At 40.5% G+C, this 23,426-nt stretch overlaps 1 protein-coding gene across 1 annotated transcript in view; it reads left to right on the top strand.

The window, feature by feature from the left end:
* pip5k1bb (phosphatidylinositol-4-phosphate 5-kinase, type I, beta b) overlaps positions 1-23,426 on the top strand; it is a 43,719-nt gene that overhangs the window by 6,385 nt on the left and 13,908 nt on the right. The window contains exons 2-7 of the mRNA XM_044025926.1: positions 11,810-11,892; positions 11,976-12,044; positions 13,084-13,214; positions 17,038-17,155; positions 18,523-18,675; positions 20,095-20,394. Coding sequence (XP_043881861.1) covers positions 11,976-12,044; positions 13,084-13,214; positions 17,038-17,155; positions 18,523-18,675; positions 20,095-20,394 — 771 coding nt within the window. The 5' untranslated portion in view covers positions 11,810-11,892. The remainder of the gene's footprint in view (positions 1-11,809; positions 11,893-11,975; positions 12,045-13,083; positions 13,215-17,037; positions 17,156-18,522; positions 18,676-20,094; positions 20,395-23,426) is intronic.

Raw genomic sequence — 23,426 nt, 5'->3', positions numbered from 1 at the left:
TCTTATCTCTGTTATTGTGCTCATTCATCAACCAGGCCACACTCATGTCAGCACAAACCACTGACTCACAACTTTATAATTAACTCTCTTTTATCAGGAATGCTGTGATTAATTTTGCCCTCACAATTATACAATGTCACACACACGCACACACACACACACACGCTGCTTCTAATCTAACCCTAACCCCAACACTTGCAAAATGTCCTCACAAAGATAGGTCTGCTTGACAATTGGTCCACACAGCCTATTTAAGACATGTACACACAAACACACAAACTTGTTTTTATATCTTAGTGAGGACACATCATAGACATAATACATTCCATAGCCCCTTAAGTTAACCTTAACCATCACAACTACATGCCTAACTTTTAACCTAAACACAAATCTCACCCTAAAACCAGGTCTTAACCCTGACAAAGCTCTTTAAAGTTGTGTGGTGCAGACAAAATGTCCCCCACAAAGAGGTTGGTATATTATTTTGGACCTCACAAAGATGAAAAAATGAAAAATGATGAAAAAAAGTCATTTTTATTTTCTATGACAGAGTTTTGGGGCCAAACTGAAGAAAACTTTTTTGTAATCTTTCGAGAATAAAGTCATAATTATTATTCAACCAACATGTCAGATCTCAAGCAAAATTTCTCCTAATATTACGACTTTATACATGAATTCCGACTTTTTTTCTCAGAATTCATGCTGTTTTATTTATTTTATTCTTTCATTTTTTTAACATGTGGCCCTAATACTCTTTCATAAAAGTAATAACAAGAAATTAAATTATTTATACAGTTATTATTCACGTATGGATTATACACACACAAACGGCAAAATAAATAAAAAGAGGTTAAAAAAATATGACTTAAACACAACTTAGTGAAAATAGAATATTGGGGTCGCTGTAGAGGAAATGTTGGACTTTGGTGACAATAACATCTTCTTTGAGCAAAATGTATGTATTTTTCACAAGGATCCACATTCACAGGACTTATGTAATCCTAATGTGACCTGACACACTTTCCACAAACTTCTTGTCCCTCATTTATTTCTGCAGCATCTGAATCTGGATGCAGATTTTTTTTTTCCCCCAGTATTATCGCTTTGATCTTAACGACCTCAAAATGCGAGGGCCCCGCGGCCCCATGTCAACAGCAGCTTTTGAAAGGACGACAAAAAAAAAGAAAAGAAAAAAACATCTCCCAAAGGAGACCTCTAATGTCGACTGCCTCGTTCTTGTTCTCCTCTGATTGCTGATTGGTTGAGTGCAGGCTGCTGGCAGGGCAGGAGGTTGGCAGCCTTGCAGGAATTCAGATTATGTGGAGGTTGTGATGTTTGTTGTTGTTGTTTTGGCCGTGCTCAGAGTCTCCTGCAACCCTCCCTCCCTTCTGTGTCCCCCTCAGAACAGAACAGAAATGATTACAAAAGAGAATTCTACGTCCTTCTTCTTTATCTCAGATCGATTAAGGCAGGGCCACCGTCTCCCTTTCGCTCACCATCGACAACGTCTTGGAACAAACACAGTCTCGTCCTCCGTGTGGTTTAAAGAAAAGCAAGAGGACCTTTGGACTTTTGGCAGAGCCCAGCGTTAATTACGAAGCAAGGCATTGCAATGTCAATCGATGCCTCTGTCAATGGTGATATGAGCCAAACTGTGTTCATGACTCTGTGGCCAACTATTGGGCTGTGGAGGTGTTGCATGGGGACTGTGAAAGGTCATAAAAAAAGGATTTCACTTTCACTTTTGTCATTAAAAGCTCCAGCGCAGAACTTCTGTCCTCTTCTGTATACTTTTCAGTAATCACCAAAACACTGCCTGATAAAACTGTATTAGTGAGGACACAACCTTTTAAAGTTGTGGGGACCAGACAAAATGTCTACACAAGGTCAAAATGTCCTCATAAAGATAGGTTTGTTAGGTTAGACCTTTGAGGCCGTATTAAGTGGTTCACCAAAATGACCCAGAATTTTCAACATTGTGTGATCGCTTTTTATCAAAAATAGTGATTAGGATGAAAATACAACTGTGAAATCGTCCTGAACCACAAGGTTTATTTGTAGCTTTAGAATCCATTACTGAAACTTGTCACGGGAACATTTTCAGCCGTATAATTCAACTGTGTGAGGCCGCCTCGCTTTAGCCGCTGTGGTCCCAGCTTGACTCCGACAGTCGTGACATGCGTTGCATCACTCACTCTGTGTGCAGTGTGGGAATGTCACAGGCCACGTTCAAAACAAAACACTGCTGTACTGAGGAACACAGAAAGAGTTGTGTGGCACTGATCGGCTCAGTCAGCATCGTGTGAACGCATTTGACAACAGTTTGAATTTAGGGGCCATTTGGTTATATATTGTTTTTTGTTTTTGTTTAAAAATACACACTACAGCTTTAAGTAAAAGTAAAATATTTAGGGTTAATATTGTAGATTTTCACGTTCATGGGGATGGATTTGTTGATCAGTTATACTTACTTATTATAACTTAGAAAAAGTTGATTGAGTTAAGTAAACTAAAACGTGATGAAATGAATGACATATTTAAAATTAGGATTTTTAAGAATTTAAAATGAGCCACAACCATGTTGCTACAGGATTATTATTATTATTTTCACCGGTGGTTGACAAAAATAATCCTGTAGTAATATGATCCTTGTCCTTGTTACACAGATTAGGGCACTCACTGCTTTTTCTGCGTCTTCAGAGACCGTCGTCTCTGTTTTCCCCCTCGATGTACTAATTATCTGAGTGTCCCTCACCCCTCCCACCCTCCTTTCCCTCGGCCGAATCATGTGACTGGCTGGACACAGAGGGACACAGAGGGACACAGAGGGTGACCTCCTCCTCCTCCTCCTCCTCCTCCTCACTGCTTCTTGTTCAGACTGGAACTGAGACGCTCTCTGAATTACAAATGCACAGACCTCGGAGTCCTCCCCCTGAGTTCCTTGTGTTTATGTCATCTCACCAAATCACACATAGTCCATGTTCTGTTTCTGTGTGTGTCTTGTGATTGTAAACTGAAATGTTCTTCACGGAAATATTGCCCCGTGGTGAAGCAATATTCATGTGTTCCTGCCGGCCAATACAGAAATCTCAAGTGAAGCACATTTGAAACCATCGCAGCTTTTGTCCTTTGTCTCTGTCCCCTCACGTCTGTTGTCCCTCGCTCCGTCTCTGTTTCTCCTCCGTCTCAATGTTTTCTGTTCATGTCACATGTAAGTCTGTGTATCTCCCACATATTGTTCAGTCAATTTGTTTACATGACATTAGAAGAAAAAAAAGATTGCGTTACTAAATCTGGACTTCAAATACTCGTTAGTCTAAATGTTGTTGATATCGACAATATGACTTATGACTAAGATAATAGGCTGAAAAACCTGCTACCTCCTTGAATTCTATGCTCGCTCCCCCTACACCTGTTATGATTTTGATGCTTATTTATTTTGCACAATATAAAGATATTTTATATCCACGTCTGCTGCGACATAAGTATGAAAACTATGTTCATTTCCCTACAGAAGAGACTAAATGACCTCTGCACTCCCGATATATCGACATATCGGATATCGGCAAAAAGTCCAATATCGTACATCCCTAGTTAGCAGTGATGAGTAGCTATATAGTAAATAGTAATAGTATTTCAGCTGTAGTGTTGAAGCTCTGGAATCAGGGATAGGATCAGTATAAGAACAAAGCCAGAGAGAGACAGAGGAAGAGCACAAACTCAGTAGGGGGATGGAAAGAAAACTAAATTCAATTGTCAATAATAATATGATTGAGAGTAGGTTTACAGCATGTAACCCTTCAGTCAGACAGGAGTCAGAGTCAAACTGACCTGGGCTAAAAATAAGACAACAGGAACAAAAACATGGTGAAATTCAGGCCGGCTCATTACATGAACCAAAGAGGAGGATTATTTTACCGTCAACTGAAAGAATTGGATATCTTTGGATATTTGGATATTTCAAAGATTGTAGAAAAGACTTGGAATGGCACGTAAAAGTGTCTTTAAACATGAACATTTGAATGAACCTTTTGAATTTCAGAGAAATGTGGAAGGCAGCAAACATTTAAATCATACATAAATTTAATTTTCATTTCACGCGGATGAAGATGTTTGTTTGTTTTATAGGACTGATCAATTCGGCTCGGCAGGTGTGTACGTGCGCGTGTGTGTGTGTGTGTGTGTGTGTGTGTGTGTGGGAGCGCCCACGCTTTCCATGTTTGTCTCCGAGTCACTTGATTCATAACAGAACATGGCACATTTTCACGGAAGCAACCGTTTTACACGGTCGTCGTAACTGAGCCTGTGATGTCATCACACTGACATCTCCAAACAGTGAGTGTTTACACAGTGGAGTCACATTGATAACGACAGACTATATGGACTTAAGTATTCGGACACACCTGTTAAGTACTGAATTCAGGTGTTTCAATCAGGCTTTGGGTTAGGCCCCTTATCACTGGAGTATATACATATATATATATATATATGTTAAAATCCTCCTCTTCTAATAATAATTTCCGGCAGTTGTGGTGCAATGTTCGGAGTTCTTTATCGCAACACTTTTTTCAACACTTGTCTTCTTCTAATAAATTCTTCAGCACAGACATTCAAAGCATTGAATGTAATAATTACATACAGATCCCCTCAATTCTAAATACTGGACCTGCCCTATGTTCTAATGCAAGGTAAATGGTACTTACATATGGTAAATATGTTTTACATTTGTAAAAATACACAATTAAACACTTAAACTACCATACAAATGCTGCTGTACTTACAAATGTATTTTATGGTATTTGACTGTATTTTTATTATGTGTACCGATTTTATAGCGGCCTTTCTTTCTCTCATTATTTATTCTGTTTATCACCTCTCTCTCTCTCTTTTATACTGCTGACACTAAAAGCCTGCATAAAACTGTAACCGTGCGTGTCCACATGGCAAATAAAACCTTGAATCTTGAATATGACGCTGCATGTGGCTGTTGAATATAGATATTTGGTAAAAAAAAACAAAAAAAAACAAGGAGTTTCTGTGAGCGAGGGACCAGAGCTGTTACGTTGATGGTGCTGATCCTCGGCAGCCCCGAGGCTAAGCTGACTCCCTCATGCATCTTCTTGATTGTATTCATCCAAATCCAGATATCCATGCTTATCTAACATCTCACTGTCAGTCGGGGATTGTGAAGGTCATAAAAGCCCAGCACTCCAGTCCTCAGCGCTCTGCATTGCTGCTCTTCTATTGATTCTCCATTATGTGTAAAATCTGCTGCAGTAATCCAATAGTGTCCTGGGACTGAAGCAAAGAACAGCAAACAGGAGCCCATGTGTATGATGTGAGGTCGACGGATATGGTTTTTCTTTCCTACGGCTGATGTCAATCTTTAAAAATAAAGGCAGAAAATGACATATGTATACAGGATACATGTTTTAATGTATAACTTGATGGTGTTATCTCAAATCTGTGGGAATGAGTTTACTGGTTCACTGATGCTGATGAGATTAAGCCCTTCATAATCTAACCCTCGTTTGTTTGCTCAGAAAGAGGTGTGAATGTGCAACTGAACTCTGATGTCTCGGTTTGCTTCAAGTGAACCCAATGCAGGAAGCAGACTGCAACACAGGGCATTATGGGTAAACACAACCAAAGCATATGCTCGTGTAGAATGGTAGACGGCAGAAATGGCTGAGCCCGTTGTTGAAGTGCATAAGTGTTGCACACAACAAAAAAAAAACAAAAAAAATGCTAGGGTTTGATGCAGCTCCATGTTTTTGCTCTAATGTGGCGGAAACAGAAGTTTTCTTGTTCATTGTTTGTCTTGTTTTCTCCTTCAGTAATTCTTGATGCAGCGCCGCCTCAGGCGAGGAGGGGAATACGTTATTCAAAAGTTTGAATGCAAACTCAGACATGGCTGAATGTTGCAACCCCCAGTCGTACCGAGTCTCGCGCACTATTAGGAGTGAAAATGACCGGAACACAATCCTAACCTGGACCTTTGTTTTTTCAGTTTTACATGGACTTTCATTTTCCTGATTTGGTTTGAGTTTCACCTTTAAAAAGTTCAGTACACATTTGGGCAGTCAGAAAAAAAAGCAAAGGTATTTAAAATCACAAAGCAGAATCAACGAGAATAGCGTGGGTCATACAAAAAATGAAACTAGGCAGACAAGCTGGCAGAGACTGAAAGATGAGGAAAGGCTATATACACTGCAAGTGTGGCTAATTGAATACAGGTGAAAGTAATGAGGGCGGGATTTAATCACACTGGTGGGCGGGGAATCATAACAGGAAGTAAACTGACTAGGAACCAAAAAACGGAAAACCAGACACAAAGACCAAAACTGTAATGGAATAAGCCCGGGGTTATTGGAATTCTCCTTCCTGTCTTCATCCCTGTTACTACGCCCTTGCCCACTGGAATCTGTGTCGTACATTTCGTCTACTGCTCAGATGTATTGGACCTGAATATTTATCATACCAGACGGCCCATGTCTGCTCGCTCCCTGCCAAGACGACTTCTTGGCCACAGAGTGGCTGTTTGACTTGCACAGCGTCTGACTGACTGGTACCCTTGGCAATATCCCTAGAACTGTGGAGGAAGATATGCTGTCAGAGCCAGTGTTTGATCTGCACACGGGTGTGTTTGTTTGAAGGGTGGTTGCGTTTCAGGAAGGGAAGAGGGAAATAGCAGAAGTTGCAAATGCAAAGTGGTTCACAAGTGCACAGATACCGTATAATGAAAGAAATATACACTGTTTACACTTTGCAGATGAAACAGTTAGAAGGGATTTGTCTGAGCTCCAGCCGTAAACTGTGTGGAAAAAAATTTGACATAATATTTTAGGGTTACCGGATGAAGACAACATGGAAGTAAGAATATATTAATAGCCACTAGGGGGTGAGTCAACGAGAATATAAGCCTACTTTCCACTCGATTTACAACATCAGTAAAACAAAATCTGTTAACATTGGACACCAATCTAGGACCCCATGTGCTGACAGGTTAAGATGGGAGGACAACTTCTAAAAGCGTCTTGACCCATGGTGTCCACTGTTATTGATTTGCAGCGCGCTCTGCATCTGGACAAGTCATTGTCCTTGGGATCTTGGTCAAAGTCAGTCTTGGTCATTTTCTTTTGGTGAGACAGAGATCTTGGAATTTGCATTTCCCAGACATCACGTCATGGGCTCGTTACTCGCTCATTGTTCTGCAAGGAATCTCAAGTCAACGGCGGAGAGAGACAGCGGTCAGTGTCCACAACACCGCTGTTGTAATTATGACTCCACTTCTGTTCTGTGTAGGCCTTGTCTACGTGCATCCAGCAATGCAGGGCATGAAACAGTAGGTGGCGTCGTAACAAACAAGGGAGATGTTTACTTAAATGTCAACTGAACTTCTTGCACAAAATTCAAGCACTTTCAATGACCCATGTCTATTTAGGTGGCGATTTTCAAAAAACTTTCAAGGGCCTTGAATTATTTATATTTTAATTCACAAACTTCCAAGGATTTCAAGGGAACACTTTTACATTATCTTTTAGATGAACTGGATGCAGAAACATATGGCTGTAGATGTTTTGCCTAAATGCACTTTATCGATTTCATTGAATCATTTGCTGATTATGCAATTTTATATCACACTCCGTATATTTTAAGTAGTTTTTGTGTATATTTTCCATATTTTATCTATGTTGTTTGTGTAGGGAGTATAGTGGTTGCATCCTGGTAGATAAATTAAGGTTATAGTAATATAGTATAGTAAAAGCACATAATGTCAATTGTTTTAAAATCCTGTTCCCATTTAGTATGGCACATATAAGTAGACAACAGTGCGATTGACAGCTGGTATTGTCCAACAGGAGCTTTGTTGTCTTCTGGTTGCACGTCAACGGTCAAATGAGATTCTTATTTGTGATGTCACAACTGACAGCCACTTGGCTCCAGTGTTCCGTCTCAGCAGAGGATAATTCCTCATTCCTATAATATTTTCCCTCTGCTCTACATGGACATGGCGTTGTAGTATCCTTGTGTGACCTTGCTGGACTTTCACAAAGCCAGAGAAACAGAGAACCCATACCCGCTCTTTATGACCCAGATCGAAAATGATATAATCAAATTTAACTTTCAAGTACACACTGTCCTTTTTTCCCCCCCATTGATCAGACATATCATATTACCCATTTGATTCTCCCCCAGACCACAAAGCACTCACTGGCTACCAAAGGCTGATTGATTTGATGATGATGCATTTTTTTTATTTTTTTTTGGTATTTGTAGCACAGGGTGATGTGATTGCAGCTCAGACAGTATTGTTTTACACATGAGTAACAGTGTACAATAAGTGCACTCCCTTGTTTTCCTTTGTACGCTCCTGTGGTTTTGTGTGGCGGCGATAAGACACGGACGGTTTGGACGCCATGTCCATCCGTCTGTCTGCCTCTTTCCCTCTCTCTCTGTCTTTGTTGAGAGGTGAACAACAACAACAGACCTGCTGCTGTTCACTGCAGCTGTGGGCCCCTCGTGGATTGTTCTGGAAACAGTCTGTTACAGCTGGGTTATGGGTCAGGTGAGACAGAGAGGGAGGGAGGGAGGGAGGCGAGAGAGAGAGAAGGGTCCATCCAAACAATCCCTTTTACATAACACTGACACCCAGGCTTGTTAACATTCCTCAGGTTTAGGGGACTGTTACGAGCAGTCACACAATGGCTCAGGTGCATTTCCTGAAAATGACACAGCGCATTATCGATACAAGGATATCGTTTGTGACCCGCAGCATTCCAAGTGACTTTTACTCTACTCTGGTTACACAAATATCAGGCTACTGCAGACACAGATGGGAGTAAGTCACACACTACGCAAGTCTCAAGTCTTAACCTTCAAGTCTCAAGCAAGCCCAAAGTCATTCTTGCAAGAATCGATGAAGTCAACTCGTATGAATATAGAAGACGATTGCCCAGATTTTCCAGACAGTTATTTTGAAGTGCTAGAGTTTTATTTTTAACAAAAGGACACTGTATTACTCATACAATGTAAGGGCTGCTTCATGGTCCCATGCAACTGAATTCAATAAAATGACAATTAATAAAACTACAGAGCCTTAAAATGTAAGAATACTGGCATTAGACCTACATTAAGCCATTGAAATGCATTTTATCGAATATCAAATATTTCAACCCACCAAGATGTAAACCAGCGTTATCTTAAAATAGCAACCGACTTGACTTCTTGTCTTAGGTCCTTTTGTGGGATTGGAATGAAACTTCATGTAGTTGTGTTGGTGTCACTCGGTTGCCAGGTTTGTTACACAAGACCACAAAAGCAGACACCCATAAACAAACTGTAACAATGACTCGTCAATATTTGAGAAAATGTAAACACTCCAAAAGACAATCATGTTGTGTCATGGAATGAATATATTTTAAACCGGATGTTTACATCCAATCCAATACAACTTTATTTGTAAAGCACTTCAAAACTACCACAGTGTTGTAAAGAATAATAAATAAAACACTCACACAAGGCAATAAAATACATCAATAAGATATAAATAAAATAAAAATATTCATACATCAAGGCACCTACTGGACGATACCAGCTGTCAATCACAACTTACAAAACTGGCATTATTTTCTATGGATGTTGAGCTAAAATTAGCAGTTAAGACCAGTAAGGACCTAAAAACAGGATTCAGAGGCTGGGTTTAGGTTTAGAGATGAATGAGGTGTTAAGCTCGCTGAGGCAAATGAGCTGATGGAGGAAGGGCTGGTCTGGGCTGACTTTACTACTTTGAAAAGAAATTTACTTTTTAAAGTAACTCACCCAGCACTTTTACTGGCATAAATCAGGTGTGAAGCAGGTTTATTTGCCCACAGACGACACCTGAGCGTCACTGATCCAACCAGAGGACGACATATTGTACATTCGTCTTCACAATCAATGTAAACAACCAGAACAAGACGAGTTGTCCGTGTCCCTGTGTTTGTTTGTCGTGGTTAAAGTGGAAAAGTGGAGCATAAACAAACACGAGCGGAGCTGCGGGGCGGTTTGCTGCGAGTCAAATGTGTTGCACCTTTGTTTGGTGGTATGTCTCTGTTTATAGCAACAGACAGATAAGCAGCCAGCCTGAAGATAAGCTCCATTCCTTTAATATCTGAATGGAGTGTGTGATAATGTGTTCATCTGAGGACTAAATTTAAACGTAAGAGCGATGAATGTGGTGCTGATATTGATAAGAAATAACACACTACAGCTTTGTAACGGCTATAGTTTCATTCTTATATATGGTGCCATGAAACGCTCTTTAATTACACTCTGTTGTCAGACTGTGTTTGCTGGTCACACAGCAGGTGAGTGGAGGACACGGCGCCACAGCACTGATTACAAAGATATTGTGCAATATTAAGGCTGCAGGTGCATTTATATTCAGGTGGTATTGTGACTGCAGGTTTTGCCACAGCTTATCAGACAGTGTTTTTTTTTTTTTGGAGAAAGATTCATCTCATTTCCTTTGTTGGCATCCCCACTTCCCCCGCTCTCTCGCCAGACTGAGGACATTATGTCACACCTCTTATTTGACTTTTGTCTCTCTGCCTTTGTTTTCTCTGAAGAATAAGTGAAGTGAAACAGGAGGGAGGCAGAGACAGTCGAGTGGCGCAGCAAATAATATGTCAAGCCTGTGTCTTAGTGTGAGTGCACTCTGGAAGCTGGAGTGCTCCCACAGCAGCTCACCTCCTGGAATGGAATAAATAAAGAATATTCAGCATAATAATGGATAGACATACGTTGTTTCCTTGTAATTGAAAGTGGTTGAATTGTTAAATACAGATGAATTTGCACGTTTCATGAGTCACAAGGGGCTGTTAAAGCAGAAGTGAGAGTTAAGAAATAGACTCGTCTCCCATCAGACTGAGATGAAGAGGAGAGCAGGGGCGTTAAAATGTCCTCAAACTAAAAAGGAAAAACTCTTGTTTTACTGTTAATTAAGGAATCTGTGCAGTCTGTTTCTTCGACTCATCTCAAACCTGCAGCTCTCCAGTGGATTCCATATGGCCAACCACTTAATATCAAGTTTATAATGACTTATTTCTTCTATGTTTTTTAATGCAAAGACTCATTTTACATCATAAATACTAGAGATGCCACAATACCACTTTATGTCCAATGCTGATACCGATATCACAAACTCAATATCGGTCATTTTTGAGACCTTTTCAACGATGAAGCACATTTGTGCCGAGTCATTTGAAAGACGTAATTCTCCAACTGTATAACAAATATTCATCTTCCATAAAGAAGAAATAAAAAGCCTAAAACAACATGACTCAGCTTAAATGTTGCAGATACCAAGTACCACCTCATCCATACCAGAAATCTGCTGACTCATCTGTGGAAATCACTTGTCTGATTGGTTGTAGTGATTGGTTTGGTTTAAACAATACTACGAAAACGATACAGTCATTTGATTGTATTTCTGCTGAGTCATTTCAAGTCATTTCAAAGACATAATTCTTCCAACTATGTAGCAAATATTCTTCTCCCATAAAGAAGAAATCAACAGATGATATTTGGATTGTATCGAATTATACGTGATTTTGACCAGTATCGGCCCGATACACTTTTCTTTTGAAATTCTGTGAAATATCATCACAAATATTGTTGTTGCTTTTCTCTGAAAAAGTGTTTCCACTTGACCGGCCCCGGTCCTGACCACACTCAATGCTCAGGGGCCCCCAGGTCACTTGAGATTGAGGCCCCTGATGTAGAGGATTGTGTGACACCAACTCATTGTGCGTCTGCTCTCGTGCAGGGTGGTCTGACAGATCGACACTTGACAATCAAGACATGTGGCCCTGAGTCTTGTTTGCCAGGCAAAGCCTTTCCTTAAGCAAGGTAAGATCAGTGCCTGCACTTATGTAACGCCAAGAAATCAGCTCATGTTATCTTTATCTTTGATGACTCTGTGTCGCTTTCAGATGTCAACCACGACAGAAAATGGGATGGGAGGGCAATGGAACACAAGCAGAGAGAAGACATACAAGAAGGTATGAAAGAGAAGAGAACACACAGCATGTTTTTTTTTACTCTCGTGATGAATGTGAACCTGCTCTCATAACGTTTGGAATGCTGCTGCTGCTGCTGCTGGGAACCAGCGAGTCCAAACGACCTTTATTTCTCAGTCACATGAGTCCTCATAAATGTCCTTCCCCAGCACATAATGTCCTGACTCCTGCAATGGCCGGCTGCCATGCACTGGTCACACATGTTTTCTTTCATTTTTCCAAATATAAGACATCAGTGCTTATAAAAGTATTTCTTAAGAAAGAAGAGTGCGTCACAGCAGCGCGTATTAAAAACTGGTGAAAGGTTCTTTATGTAAGGGCACTTCATGCTCCACTTCTTTAAAGATTAGTGAATAGGAACTAAAAATAAACTCAGCTATCGATACGCTACATCAGGGGCTTTAGGGGTGCTGAGGCAAGGAGCCCAAACCCCCTCCAAAAAAACACTTAACTCTAAGTGTTAACATATCATCATACTTTCTCGTGCAATACGATGATCAATACTCCAGGGCAAATATCGATAATTTAATTTATAAATGAAGGTGCTCTAAATTTAACAATCACGATATTTGTCTATCACATAATCGCTTTCACCCGTTTTGATCGGGGTCGCCGTGTCAGTCAAAAAGCGTCACTGTATCTCAGCTCCATGTTTCTTTGTTACGTTCTCCCCATGAAGCATCCAGGTGACTTATGCCTTTTCGTACCATCTATTTTAGATTATTCAACATTTGAATAATCTGAATTTAGACATTTGTGAATCGATTCCCATCTGAATTGTGTTGCATCTAGGAGTCGACGTTTTTCCCCAACCCTAGTTGTATCGTGATATTATTGGTACATATATATATATACACATATATATGTAATCCGTAACATTTTGAAAATGTGTTGAACATAAACAACTAAATTAACAGCAGCACAAACTGCATGATAACCTTGTTGAGGTTAGGTAATTTCTGCAACAGCAACAGCTGACGTGATGATTTCCCTTCTATTTTTTTCTTTTCTCTCCATGTAGACCACGTCATCAGCCTTGAAGGGATCCATTCAGCTGGGTATTGGCTACACAGTGGGCAACCTCACCTCCAAGCCCGACAGAGACGTGCTTATGCAAGACTTCTATGTAGTGGAGAGCGTCTTTCTGCCGAGGTCAGTGCAGACACAGCGTCAGCCCACTCAAATACATATTTATACCAGGCTTTTATACACAATGATGTGCACATCTATGGGGGGAAAACTAACTTTGTGAGTTATACAGGACTTTTTCTTTTTATACAAAGTCTCAAAAAAACAGGAGAGATGCTCCGTATACGTAGGTGGTAACCGGCTGCTCCTGATCCTGTAAAGTCAATGAATGGAAAGCGACTTAAGGTTAAGCTTTTGTCTGTTGCCAATTCAAATATTGTACTCTGGGCTAGTACTGTAGGTCTGGGTCATGTGTTATAAACACAGATGTATTATTAATCTTGCTCAGTGGAAACTGCAGGCACTGTGACACCCAGTGCAGCAAGATGTATATTTAAGAGACACCGTCGTCGTTTATCATTATCAACAAAGTCAAGTTTGCTCGTCCACATCCCAATGTGGGGATAAAACTAGTCCCACGGATTATCCTGCCAAGAAGTGTGAAATCAGCTTACACCGCGTGCCGCTTACAGCTTAAAAGTGTTTTTTTTTTTTTTAACATAATCCTGAAACAGAATCGGGGATTCTTTGAAAGTGTGACTCATGTTTTCACACATACTGTTCAGCATGTCACACTGTAGCTCTCACCCATACTGTACCTATTTTTATGGTTAATTAGTGCACTCAAATGCTATACCGATTATAATATTTTCTAATTACAAAGTAGGTTGTTTTTGTTGTGTTATGAAAAGAAAATTGGAAAAATGTTATTTATCCACTTATCCATCTTCTATCGCTTTATCGTCCACATGAGGGTCATGGGGGGGGGGCAATCCCAGCTGACATGGGGCAAAAGGCAGGGTTCACCCTGGACAGGTCATCAGTCCATCAACCATTCACTCTCACACTCACACCTACAGTCAAGTTAGAGTGGCCAATTTACCTAATAACCAAGATTACTGTATAACCACACACCCACACAGAGGGAAGGGCTTTTGTTCTGACTGGGTTGCGGCCCATAATTTACTATTAAAAATAATGTATTTACAAAAAAGAAGATTTGTGACCATAAAGCAAAACATATTGACCAGATGTCTTTTTGTAAGTTATGGTCAAATACCTGTATCATCACCTAAAAAAGAAGCTTTAAAGGCTTTTTTTTTGTTAAAGCTTCAGGAAGAGAATTATTCCTCTCAGGAAATACATTGTGGTTTAACCCTTGTGATGCTGCAGCAGGATATATAAACTCAGTATGTGTGTATGCAAACCTCGGCACGCACATAGACCTTTATCATCAGCAACAGCCACACATTACAGTGACAGTCCTGCGGTGACAAGTCACCTGGTCTCCATTAAAGTCCAATCACAGTTGCATAACATGAATGTAAATGTCCACATATCTAATCATATGTCACATCGCGGTCAACACTATAATTCACACAATTTATCCAGTAAATTAAGTTCTAATCAAAAATGGCATAAAAACAGCTGAAACCCAGTTATTGTTACACAAAAGTATATTTTTGTTAAACCATCTTCACTTTGCCTTCATCATCATCATCATCATCATGAGGTGTTACTGAGTTATGAAATGTAATGAAAGGTGCAGTTAGGTTCAGTCTTTCACTGTGAAAATGTTGCTGAAAGTGGGAGAAAAAAACCCAACTACGCACAAAATGGAGCAGACTGCCAGAAAAAAAGAAAAAGATGTCCGTGTCTAACTATTTCCCTTTTCTATTCCACACTCACTCTCTGCATTTGTCGTCTGTAATAGCTCACAAACAATCGGCTCTCTTCCTTTTTTTCTGCTGACAGAATGTCCTCAGACAGAGAGCAGCTGAATGATGGAGATGCATTTACTGCCTCATTCACTTTCACAGCTGCTGTTACTTTATTCTTTTTGGGAGAACAGTATTTAGTACACAGTTGGAGAATTGTGTCTTTGAAATGACTCAGCACAAATGTGCATAAATGGTCTGAAATGACTGTACCGGAAACAATATCAGTATCGGTAGATACTCAAATTTTTGATATCTGTATTGGACACAGAAAAAGTGGTATCCTAATCCCTAATTCTAACCCTAAAACCAGGTCTTTAGCCTGTTAAAGCCTTGTTTGCTTGACAATTGGTCCACACAACCTACTAGACATGTACACACAGACACACGTATCTATGACAACCACCACACATCTTTCCACAGACACACACACACACACACTCACAGGTGACTCCACTGTTTGATTGACTTAACATGGTCTGGTGATGTATGTTGTTAAACGGTATCCACGCGAGGCGTACAAAACCATCATGGACTGTCAAGTCGCTGATGGCAAGATAATTGTTGCTGCCCTCACGCATCAAACAGAGCAGTCAGATTTCATTGTGCAGTAATCACAGGTATACGGTTACACACCCGCGCCTCACTGTTGAATACAACACACAACACAAAACACAATAGCCTCTTTTCCAGGAAAAACCCACACAAGTTCCCGAAATATAAACCAGATTTAGACTTGCCCTGGAAAACAAAAGCCTTAATTAATCCACTTTTTGTAGATTTAGGGTCACTCAGATTGAGACCAATGTGAGTTTATGTGATGAAAATCCCAACGGCTGAGTCACTCTAACCTTATCACATATGCTTACTCTGCGGTGTTCCCTTGGGGCAAAAGGGGTGGGCTGGTTGCAAAACAGGGTCAGTCTTTGTCAAAGCTCACCTGAGAAAGTCTCCGAGCCCAACAAAGTAGGTTATTGTATGTTTTCTTTTACTTTCTCCTTTTACCCTCGCAGAGTAAAAGCTCATGTGTTGTTTTGAATTGTTTAGAGCCAGTAATCAAAGCCGTCCTCAGTCTCCAGGCAGAGAACTCTATACAGGCCAGTTTGCCGCTACAATGTGGGTGAATCTTTGGTTCTTGTTAATAATGACATCACTGTGAGGAATGGGTGGAACACATTACAAGGACCCACCGATGAGCTCACAGGCAACAGCAAGGCACAACGTAAACCCGAGCACCATCAGCATTTAAAATGGGTACTTTAATCCCCGATTTAAAACACAGCGTGGGTTACCAAAGTTTCCAAATTATACAAACAAAGGGCTGTAATAATGGTGCGCTCCATTTTTAGTTGGGGCATTTGGATTAATCTGAGACTCTGAGCAACTTCACCAACCCCAACATGGGATTCCAAGATGGCTGTCACCATACAAACACTGCTACTTTCACTGTTAATAGTTTTAATAAGCCTTTAACAGTGTATTGTACACACAGTACTGTCTAATTTTTAACCATAGACACATAGCTACTCTGTCTGTGTGTGAGAAAAACACCATGAAGAAGAGCTTTGTTAGCGACTGGTACTGCTAACAATGTCTAGCAATGGCTAACACAGTGGCTAACAATGGCTAGCCAAAGATATGTTTGTGCTCATGTTTTTTTTTCTGTCTTCTCAACTGGAACATAGTGAACTCAGGAGTAGGGCTGCAACTTGTGATTTTTTTTTCATGATCAAAATGTCGATTAATTGAGTATAAAATGTCAGAAATTTTATTTAAAAAAAAGAAAGAAATGTTGATCACTGTTGGTCCAACCTGGAGATGATGATGTTCTACAATGTTTTATCCACAAACCAAAATGAATGATTTCTTAGTTATAGAGCAAAGAAAGCAGAAAATATTCACATTTAAGAAGCTGAAAAACTGATTAGCAAAATATGACGGTTAATTGGCAGTGAGCGGTGCAACACACCAAAAGACGAACAGTTATTTATGTGAAGACAAAGGTTTTCTTGTTTTTATTTACACTGTATCTAATGTGTTGGTATGTTGTTGTTTTTTCCTTCCATCAGCGAGGGAAGCAACCTGACCCCAGCACATCATTATCCTGATTTCCGCTTCAAGACCTATGCTCCGCTGGCCTTCCGCTACTTCAGGGATCTGTTTGGCATCAAACCAGACGACTACCTGGTAAGATTTAAACCTGACTGAGACCTATGACCTGTTCACAACTGGCATTAGATCCTGAGTGAAAGAGCACAGAGTTGTGATGCTAACTGAAGGCTGTGCAACCCGCTAATTCACCAATAACTGCTGCTAAATTTTACACACTGTACCTTTAAGTGAAATGTTCTAGTAGCAGAGAAAGGACATGGAGCTTCTCTCGTCTCTAGCTCTCTGTCACTTGTGCACACACACACACACACACACATCCACAACAACATACACACACGCACACATCTGCACAATCAGACAATATTATAATAATATTGTTCTTGCAAACAAGTCATGACGTCAGCGTGTGTTTGAATACGGGGTGGAGAAGGCACATCTAATTACATGTGGTCACAGTCGACACATCGAGGATGTGTTTTAATGCCAGGTGTGAACCTTTGCACGTGAAGCTGTCGCATGTGATGGAGGACCGACATTAACAACGCGGCTGATGATTCATGATGATGCAAACACATAATTCAGTCCTTCTGCTGGCAACCCACTGATTTGTGTAGTTTCCATGTTTTACAGTTGCTTCCAGGCCTTAAAAAGCTGCATTTAGATTTTTTTTGAAAGACAAATTTGTTCCTGCACAAGACAAAAGAGAGACAGAGACTAAGAGAGACAACTTCATTGCAGCAGGGGTGAGGGGACAGGCTGGAACAAGGCACACAAGAGCTTATACTGTAGATGTGGCCATGACTGATGTCCTTCAGGTGATGATGCATTTGTTCAGACACAAACCACACAGCAGAGTTTAATTAAAAGAGGGCACACCCACCCACACACACACACACACACACAGGCGCACGCACGCGCACACACAGCAGTGTGAATGCAAATGTAATAAATTGCGGATGTGTTTGTGCTGGTATAAGTTACTGTCATCAGTGGAGGAGTCTATGGAGAGCGAATGCCTGCAGTGTTTGCTCCTCCTCTTTGAACATGTTGCTCTCATAACGCACTGATTAACATCTAAACCTGCTGTGCAGTTCACTGCCTCTCGAAGCCTCTCCCTCACACGTTCATCACCATGTTGTGATGCAGAGAAACAGCTGCTGCAGCAAATACCGCCACTCATTTGCTGCCATTACCCTCGGTGGAGCTCGCATTTCTGCAGTAATTGGGAATGTGTTTTTCCTCACAATAAAGCAGTTGTTCATATACCTGCTTCCATTTGCAAGCTATGTGGACTACAACGTGCAACTGCAATATGTCCCTCAGTATGTCTTTCCAAATGTGTGGAACACTATTAGGGCTGGTGTGTTAAGAGTATCAATAAAACCCTTGAAAACCTACATGTACTGTACAGTGTGGCTGTAATGATGTTTTCTCTTCCTCAGTACTCGCTGGTAAATGAGCCTCTCATTGAGCTGGGCAACCCGGGGGCTAGTGGCTCTCTCTTCTACCTAACCAGCGATGACGAGTTCATTATTAAAACCGTCCAGCACAAAGAGGCCAAGTTTCTCCAGAGGTTGCTGCCGGGCTACTACATGGTGAGAGATTCACTGTTGCTTCCGTTAGGCTGACTGTGTGACCGGTGTCACATGTTTTGTTGTTGCTGTAGCAAACATAATGCTTTTAATAACCTCAAGGTCACTGTATTTCTTTATTAGTGTTTTGCGTACAGATGCACAGATTTTTAAAAACCAGTGACAATGGTGCGATAACCTTCATGCTGTTAGAATCAGCTGCGCTGAGTTTCCTCTCGTGTGCTGTTGCCTGGTCACTGCTTGTTTTTTCTGATTACAGACATGTGCAGTGGAAATGACTGTTGAAACACACACACACACACAGACACACACGCACAGAAAAGAAAAGCGAAGCCTGTGTGACAAAACCAACCCCAAACTGACTATTAGTGCTGCAACGATTCGATTAATCTGTAATTTAGCAATTACTAAATTAATCAGCAAATATTTTGATAATCAATTCATTGTTTTTTAACCGTTAAAACAAGTTTTCTGATTATTTCAGCTTCTTAAATGTCTTGAAAATAGTTCTGGTTTCTTTGCTCCATATAATAGAGAAATCATTAAAACGGATTAATTTTAGTTTGTTGTCAAAACAAGACATTTAAGAACATCCTTATTACCAGGTATGGTAAAAACTAATCAACATTTTATGACATTTTACGGCAACTAACAACTACTCGATTAACCTGGAATTTGCAGCCCTACCGACAATCATTTCAAAATGAGTTATTTATTAGTCATTTATTGTCTATTTGTGGCATCAGAGCTGCAGTGAAGGGTCAGAGAGAGAGAGAGAAAATTCCCAGAATACATTGTGTTCCTTAAAAACTCCTCTGCTCTTGAAGTGAGAAAACATCATAAAACTGTTGCATTACAGCAGAATTAAACCATAAAGTTCACAAATCACAAAGACTACATCGCAGAGAAACTCAGCAAAAAATGCAACTAAAAACAACTGTGTTTATAAATTATTACCTACAAATTATCACTAAAAGGTAATCAATAAAAGGTGAGAAGGAACACTTATTTACTGAGGTAAAACACTAACTGCCTCCACCGTTCTAGACTAGAGTGTAAATGAGTTAAATGTTTTTCAGTGTCTCTCATGGGCTCACACTTAGTTTCCTGTAATGAACTCCCCTGTTTGGATTAACATGCTGCTTGGTCAGTCCAGGGAGAATCTAAAGAAGAGTGGAGCCAATAATTCAATTCTGAGAGTTTTTCTGGCTCTAATGGGACCTCGGTTCAGCATTACCCCTGAATGTTTTAGGCCTGATTCTGACATTTTCAGTCTTAAACTGTCATTACATGGAACAAGGAGTGTATTGTATTTATGAGATAATGAAAAAAAGACCTTTATTTGAATAAATGTATTTGTATTTACTTGTGCATTGCTCATGTTGACATCAGTGTGAGCTCAGACTCTCCTCAAATCCACAGAACCTGAACCAGAACCCTCGCACACTGCTGCCCAAGTTCTACGGCCTGTACTGTATCCAGTCTGGAGGCATCAACATCCGACTGGTGGTCATGAACAACGTGCTGCCTCGCTCCGTCAAGATGCACTACAAGTACGACCTGAAGGGATCCACGTACAAGAGACGGGCGTCCAGGAAGGAGAGGGAGAAGTCGTGTCCCACGTACAAAGACCTGGACTTTGAGGACATGCATGAGGAGGGGCTTTACTTTGACCCCGAGACATATAATAACCTCATGAAGACCCTGCAGAGAGACTGTCGGGTAAGTGGTTTTTAACAGTGTTCAATGATTAGTATTCAATAACTACATTAATCAACTATTTTGATAATCGATTAATTGGTTTTTAGTGTTTTTTTTGTTTCTCTAGCAAATATTTTCCAGTTTCTTTGCTCCATATAAGAAAGAACTCATTAATACGGAATTATTTTTAGTTTGTGGACAAAACAAATAAAATAAATAAATAAATAAATAAATATTTATGTCACAGCAGGAATTTCATTATTAATCCAGAAAATCAGGTATTTTTGCGTTTCATTTTCAGATTACTTTACTTCACAAAGAGCCATGTCTTTGCTGAATTGTCCTACTTTCATTTTAAACTGTAAGGCCCACATGGACATGACGGTCTTGTGACATATCAGCGCATCGAGCAAATGGCTTTTAACCCTGTAAATTGACCGGCGTGTAGAGATATACGGGATTTTATTGACCTCTCATTCTTGTAAGAGATTACAGGAAACTGAAACGTCAGTTCAGGACATGAGAGGCTTTTGACTGATTAGAAGAAATGTTTTGATAAGAACATTTTCCATGTGTTTGTCAGTAGGACAGCAGCAGTGTGTTTCCACTGTGTGTTCAGTCTTAGCTCTGAGTTTGCCCTGGGCACTGTTCCCCATCCTCTGCTCTGTCTCAGTACTTGACAGCTCGACAAACACTGAATATGATTAAGGTGAGATCCTGGTAGTGTGAGAGACTCGGATACTTGATACAAAGTTATTTCTCCGGTCTTAACATTTTTTTATATTGGGTGACTTTTGCAGGACAGTTAATCTACTTCCTTTAGAAGAATTAAATTGGTGATGTTTGCTGTGGATTGGTGTATCAGATGAGGCCAACCTGCTCGACTTGGCAACCTGGTCCCTTTCACATCACAGTTAAATGACTCACATTACACAAGCCTAAGGTTTGAGTGTGTAACAGTTGAAGAGGCAGACGGTGCTTTTGCCAAACAGCGATTAGCGGCATATGGAGCTGTGTTAGTGGTAATGAACAGTGTGATGCTGTGGATGAATTTAGTTGAAAGCTGTTAGACAACACGGCTCTACTCTAATCTACTCTTCTCTTCTCTTCCTCGTCAGCATTCGACGAGCGTCGCTGTCGCACCCTCTAAGTCAAACAGGATCTCGCTCACAAGAACAACAAGTCTCAGTCGAACAAGATTTGCCATGCAAATTCAGATGAACTTAAGCGATCCCCTCAGGTTACGGCCTTTCTCATCATCATTAACCAATACGCTGACTTTCTCAGCGTTTCATGTTTTCTTTTTACTGTTTTCTTAAGCAGAATGACATCGTCCTCCTCCTCTTTCTTTCTTGCTAAGTTAGTCTTTGCTTAATCTTTAACCTGACAACACATACACACATTTACAACCCTAACAGGGCCGGTGCAAGCCTTTATGGAGCCCTAAGATGAATTTGATTTGCCCCCTCCCACGACTACTCCACCCACTTGGAGTAGTCATATAGTATTGACTATTATTGATACAAATCTAACACTTTAAATTGCATTAATTATAGGTTTGTCTTTTAGTTTGTTTTAACCTTTCAGGGCAAAAGTGTCCTATTATTAATTTTCCGTTTTCAATTACTATAGTCCCACCTCAATGTGGGTGGAGTCATCATACCAAAATGCTGTGATGTCATTATTATGGTGCAAAGACTCATTAGAATCAGCACTTCCTGCATGACCAGAGCAGACTCTGACACAGTCACTGAACTAAAATACGACTGATTGGGTCGTGATTCGGCACACGATCTCCGGCTTTCAGCAGTGCTGTCGCTAAATACAGAGTCCTCTTATTATAATATTGAGACAATTCAGCTTTGTTCGTTGGCCACACCAATCAGTGGCCAACAGTCTGTTGACATTACATTTTAGTATCAGCTTAATAATTAGGTACCAGGTACTATCTAGGTCTAAAACTATCTAACCGAGTAGAGTTGTGCCAAGCCATGCTACAACTGTACTACCCTAACCCAAGTGTGGTGATACTGAACCCGAATTAAACAAGTAAACCAGTTTAAAGACTTTGGTTTTTAAAACAGCAAATGTGCACTAAATTAGCAAATCTTCTAGAAAAAAAACAAACATTATAACTTAACAAACAAATTAAGCTTAACTTAGCTATATAAACATACCTAAAGACATCTAATTTTCTTTAATATGTTGAAAGAAAATTCTACACATACACTCCAGGCAACTGCTTAGTTCACTGCTGCCTTGGGCCGGCTCTGAACCCTATCCATTGTGTGTCCCAAAAAGTGTTTGTCATGACGAGTGTATTACTGTAAGCAGCAGCTGTCAGAGAGTCTGTGCTGAGCAGTTTGGTTTTCAGCTTCCTGCATTTACCTCCTGAGCAGGAAGCAAAGTGCCCTCTAAGCAGAATCGCCGTCCATTTCCATGACTAAGCAGCTAACCCCGTCACCCCGGCAAAACACAGAGGTGGGGTCGGCCGAAGCAAAACAACAGGGGGCAAGAGGTGTGGATGAAGCTGGGATTGTTGTCCTGTCAAAGCGCGTGTGGTGAACCTCTGAAAATTCATTTTGAGCTATATTTGCAGAGTGTGGAGTGACATGATTTCTATACCTTTGAAATGTGGGAGGTCAGAACTGAGTGGAAGCCGAGAGCCGAGCGATCAGAGATATTTCTGTGTATGTGGGACATTTGACACGTGGGGAAACTCGGGATACCTTTTAAGTCTCCACTCACCGTGCAGCCCCACTGATACTCCCCAAACGCCAGAACAACTCAAAACACTAGGCATCATTAATTCATGTTGGACAGAGAGAATAGGGCAGAGAGGTGGAGGGAGCGTGCAAGAGTGTGTGTGTGTGTGTGTGTCTGCTCTGGCAATAGCTGTGTGTGATTTACAACACAACAAGGGCTGGGCATCGCACTTTATCTTCCCTTTGTATCAGATCTCATCAGCGTCTGTCAGACAACACATTTAATCAAAGATAATGTGTAAAATATGAACCTCAGAAACCTTTAGTTGGTTGTCGTTAAGCGCTGAA

Source organism: Solea senegalensis, linkage group LG5, assembly GCF_019176455.1.
Source record: "Solea senegalensis isolate Sse05_10M linkage group LG5, IFAPA_SoseM_1, whole genome shotgun sequence".
NCBI lineage: Eukaryota > Metazoa > Chordata > Actinopteri > Pleuronectiformes > Soleidae > Solea > Solea senegalensis.
Note: the sequence above shows the minus strand (reverse complement) of the source record. Positions and strands in the feature narration are given on the sequence as shown.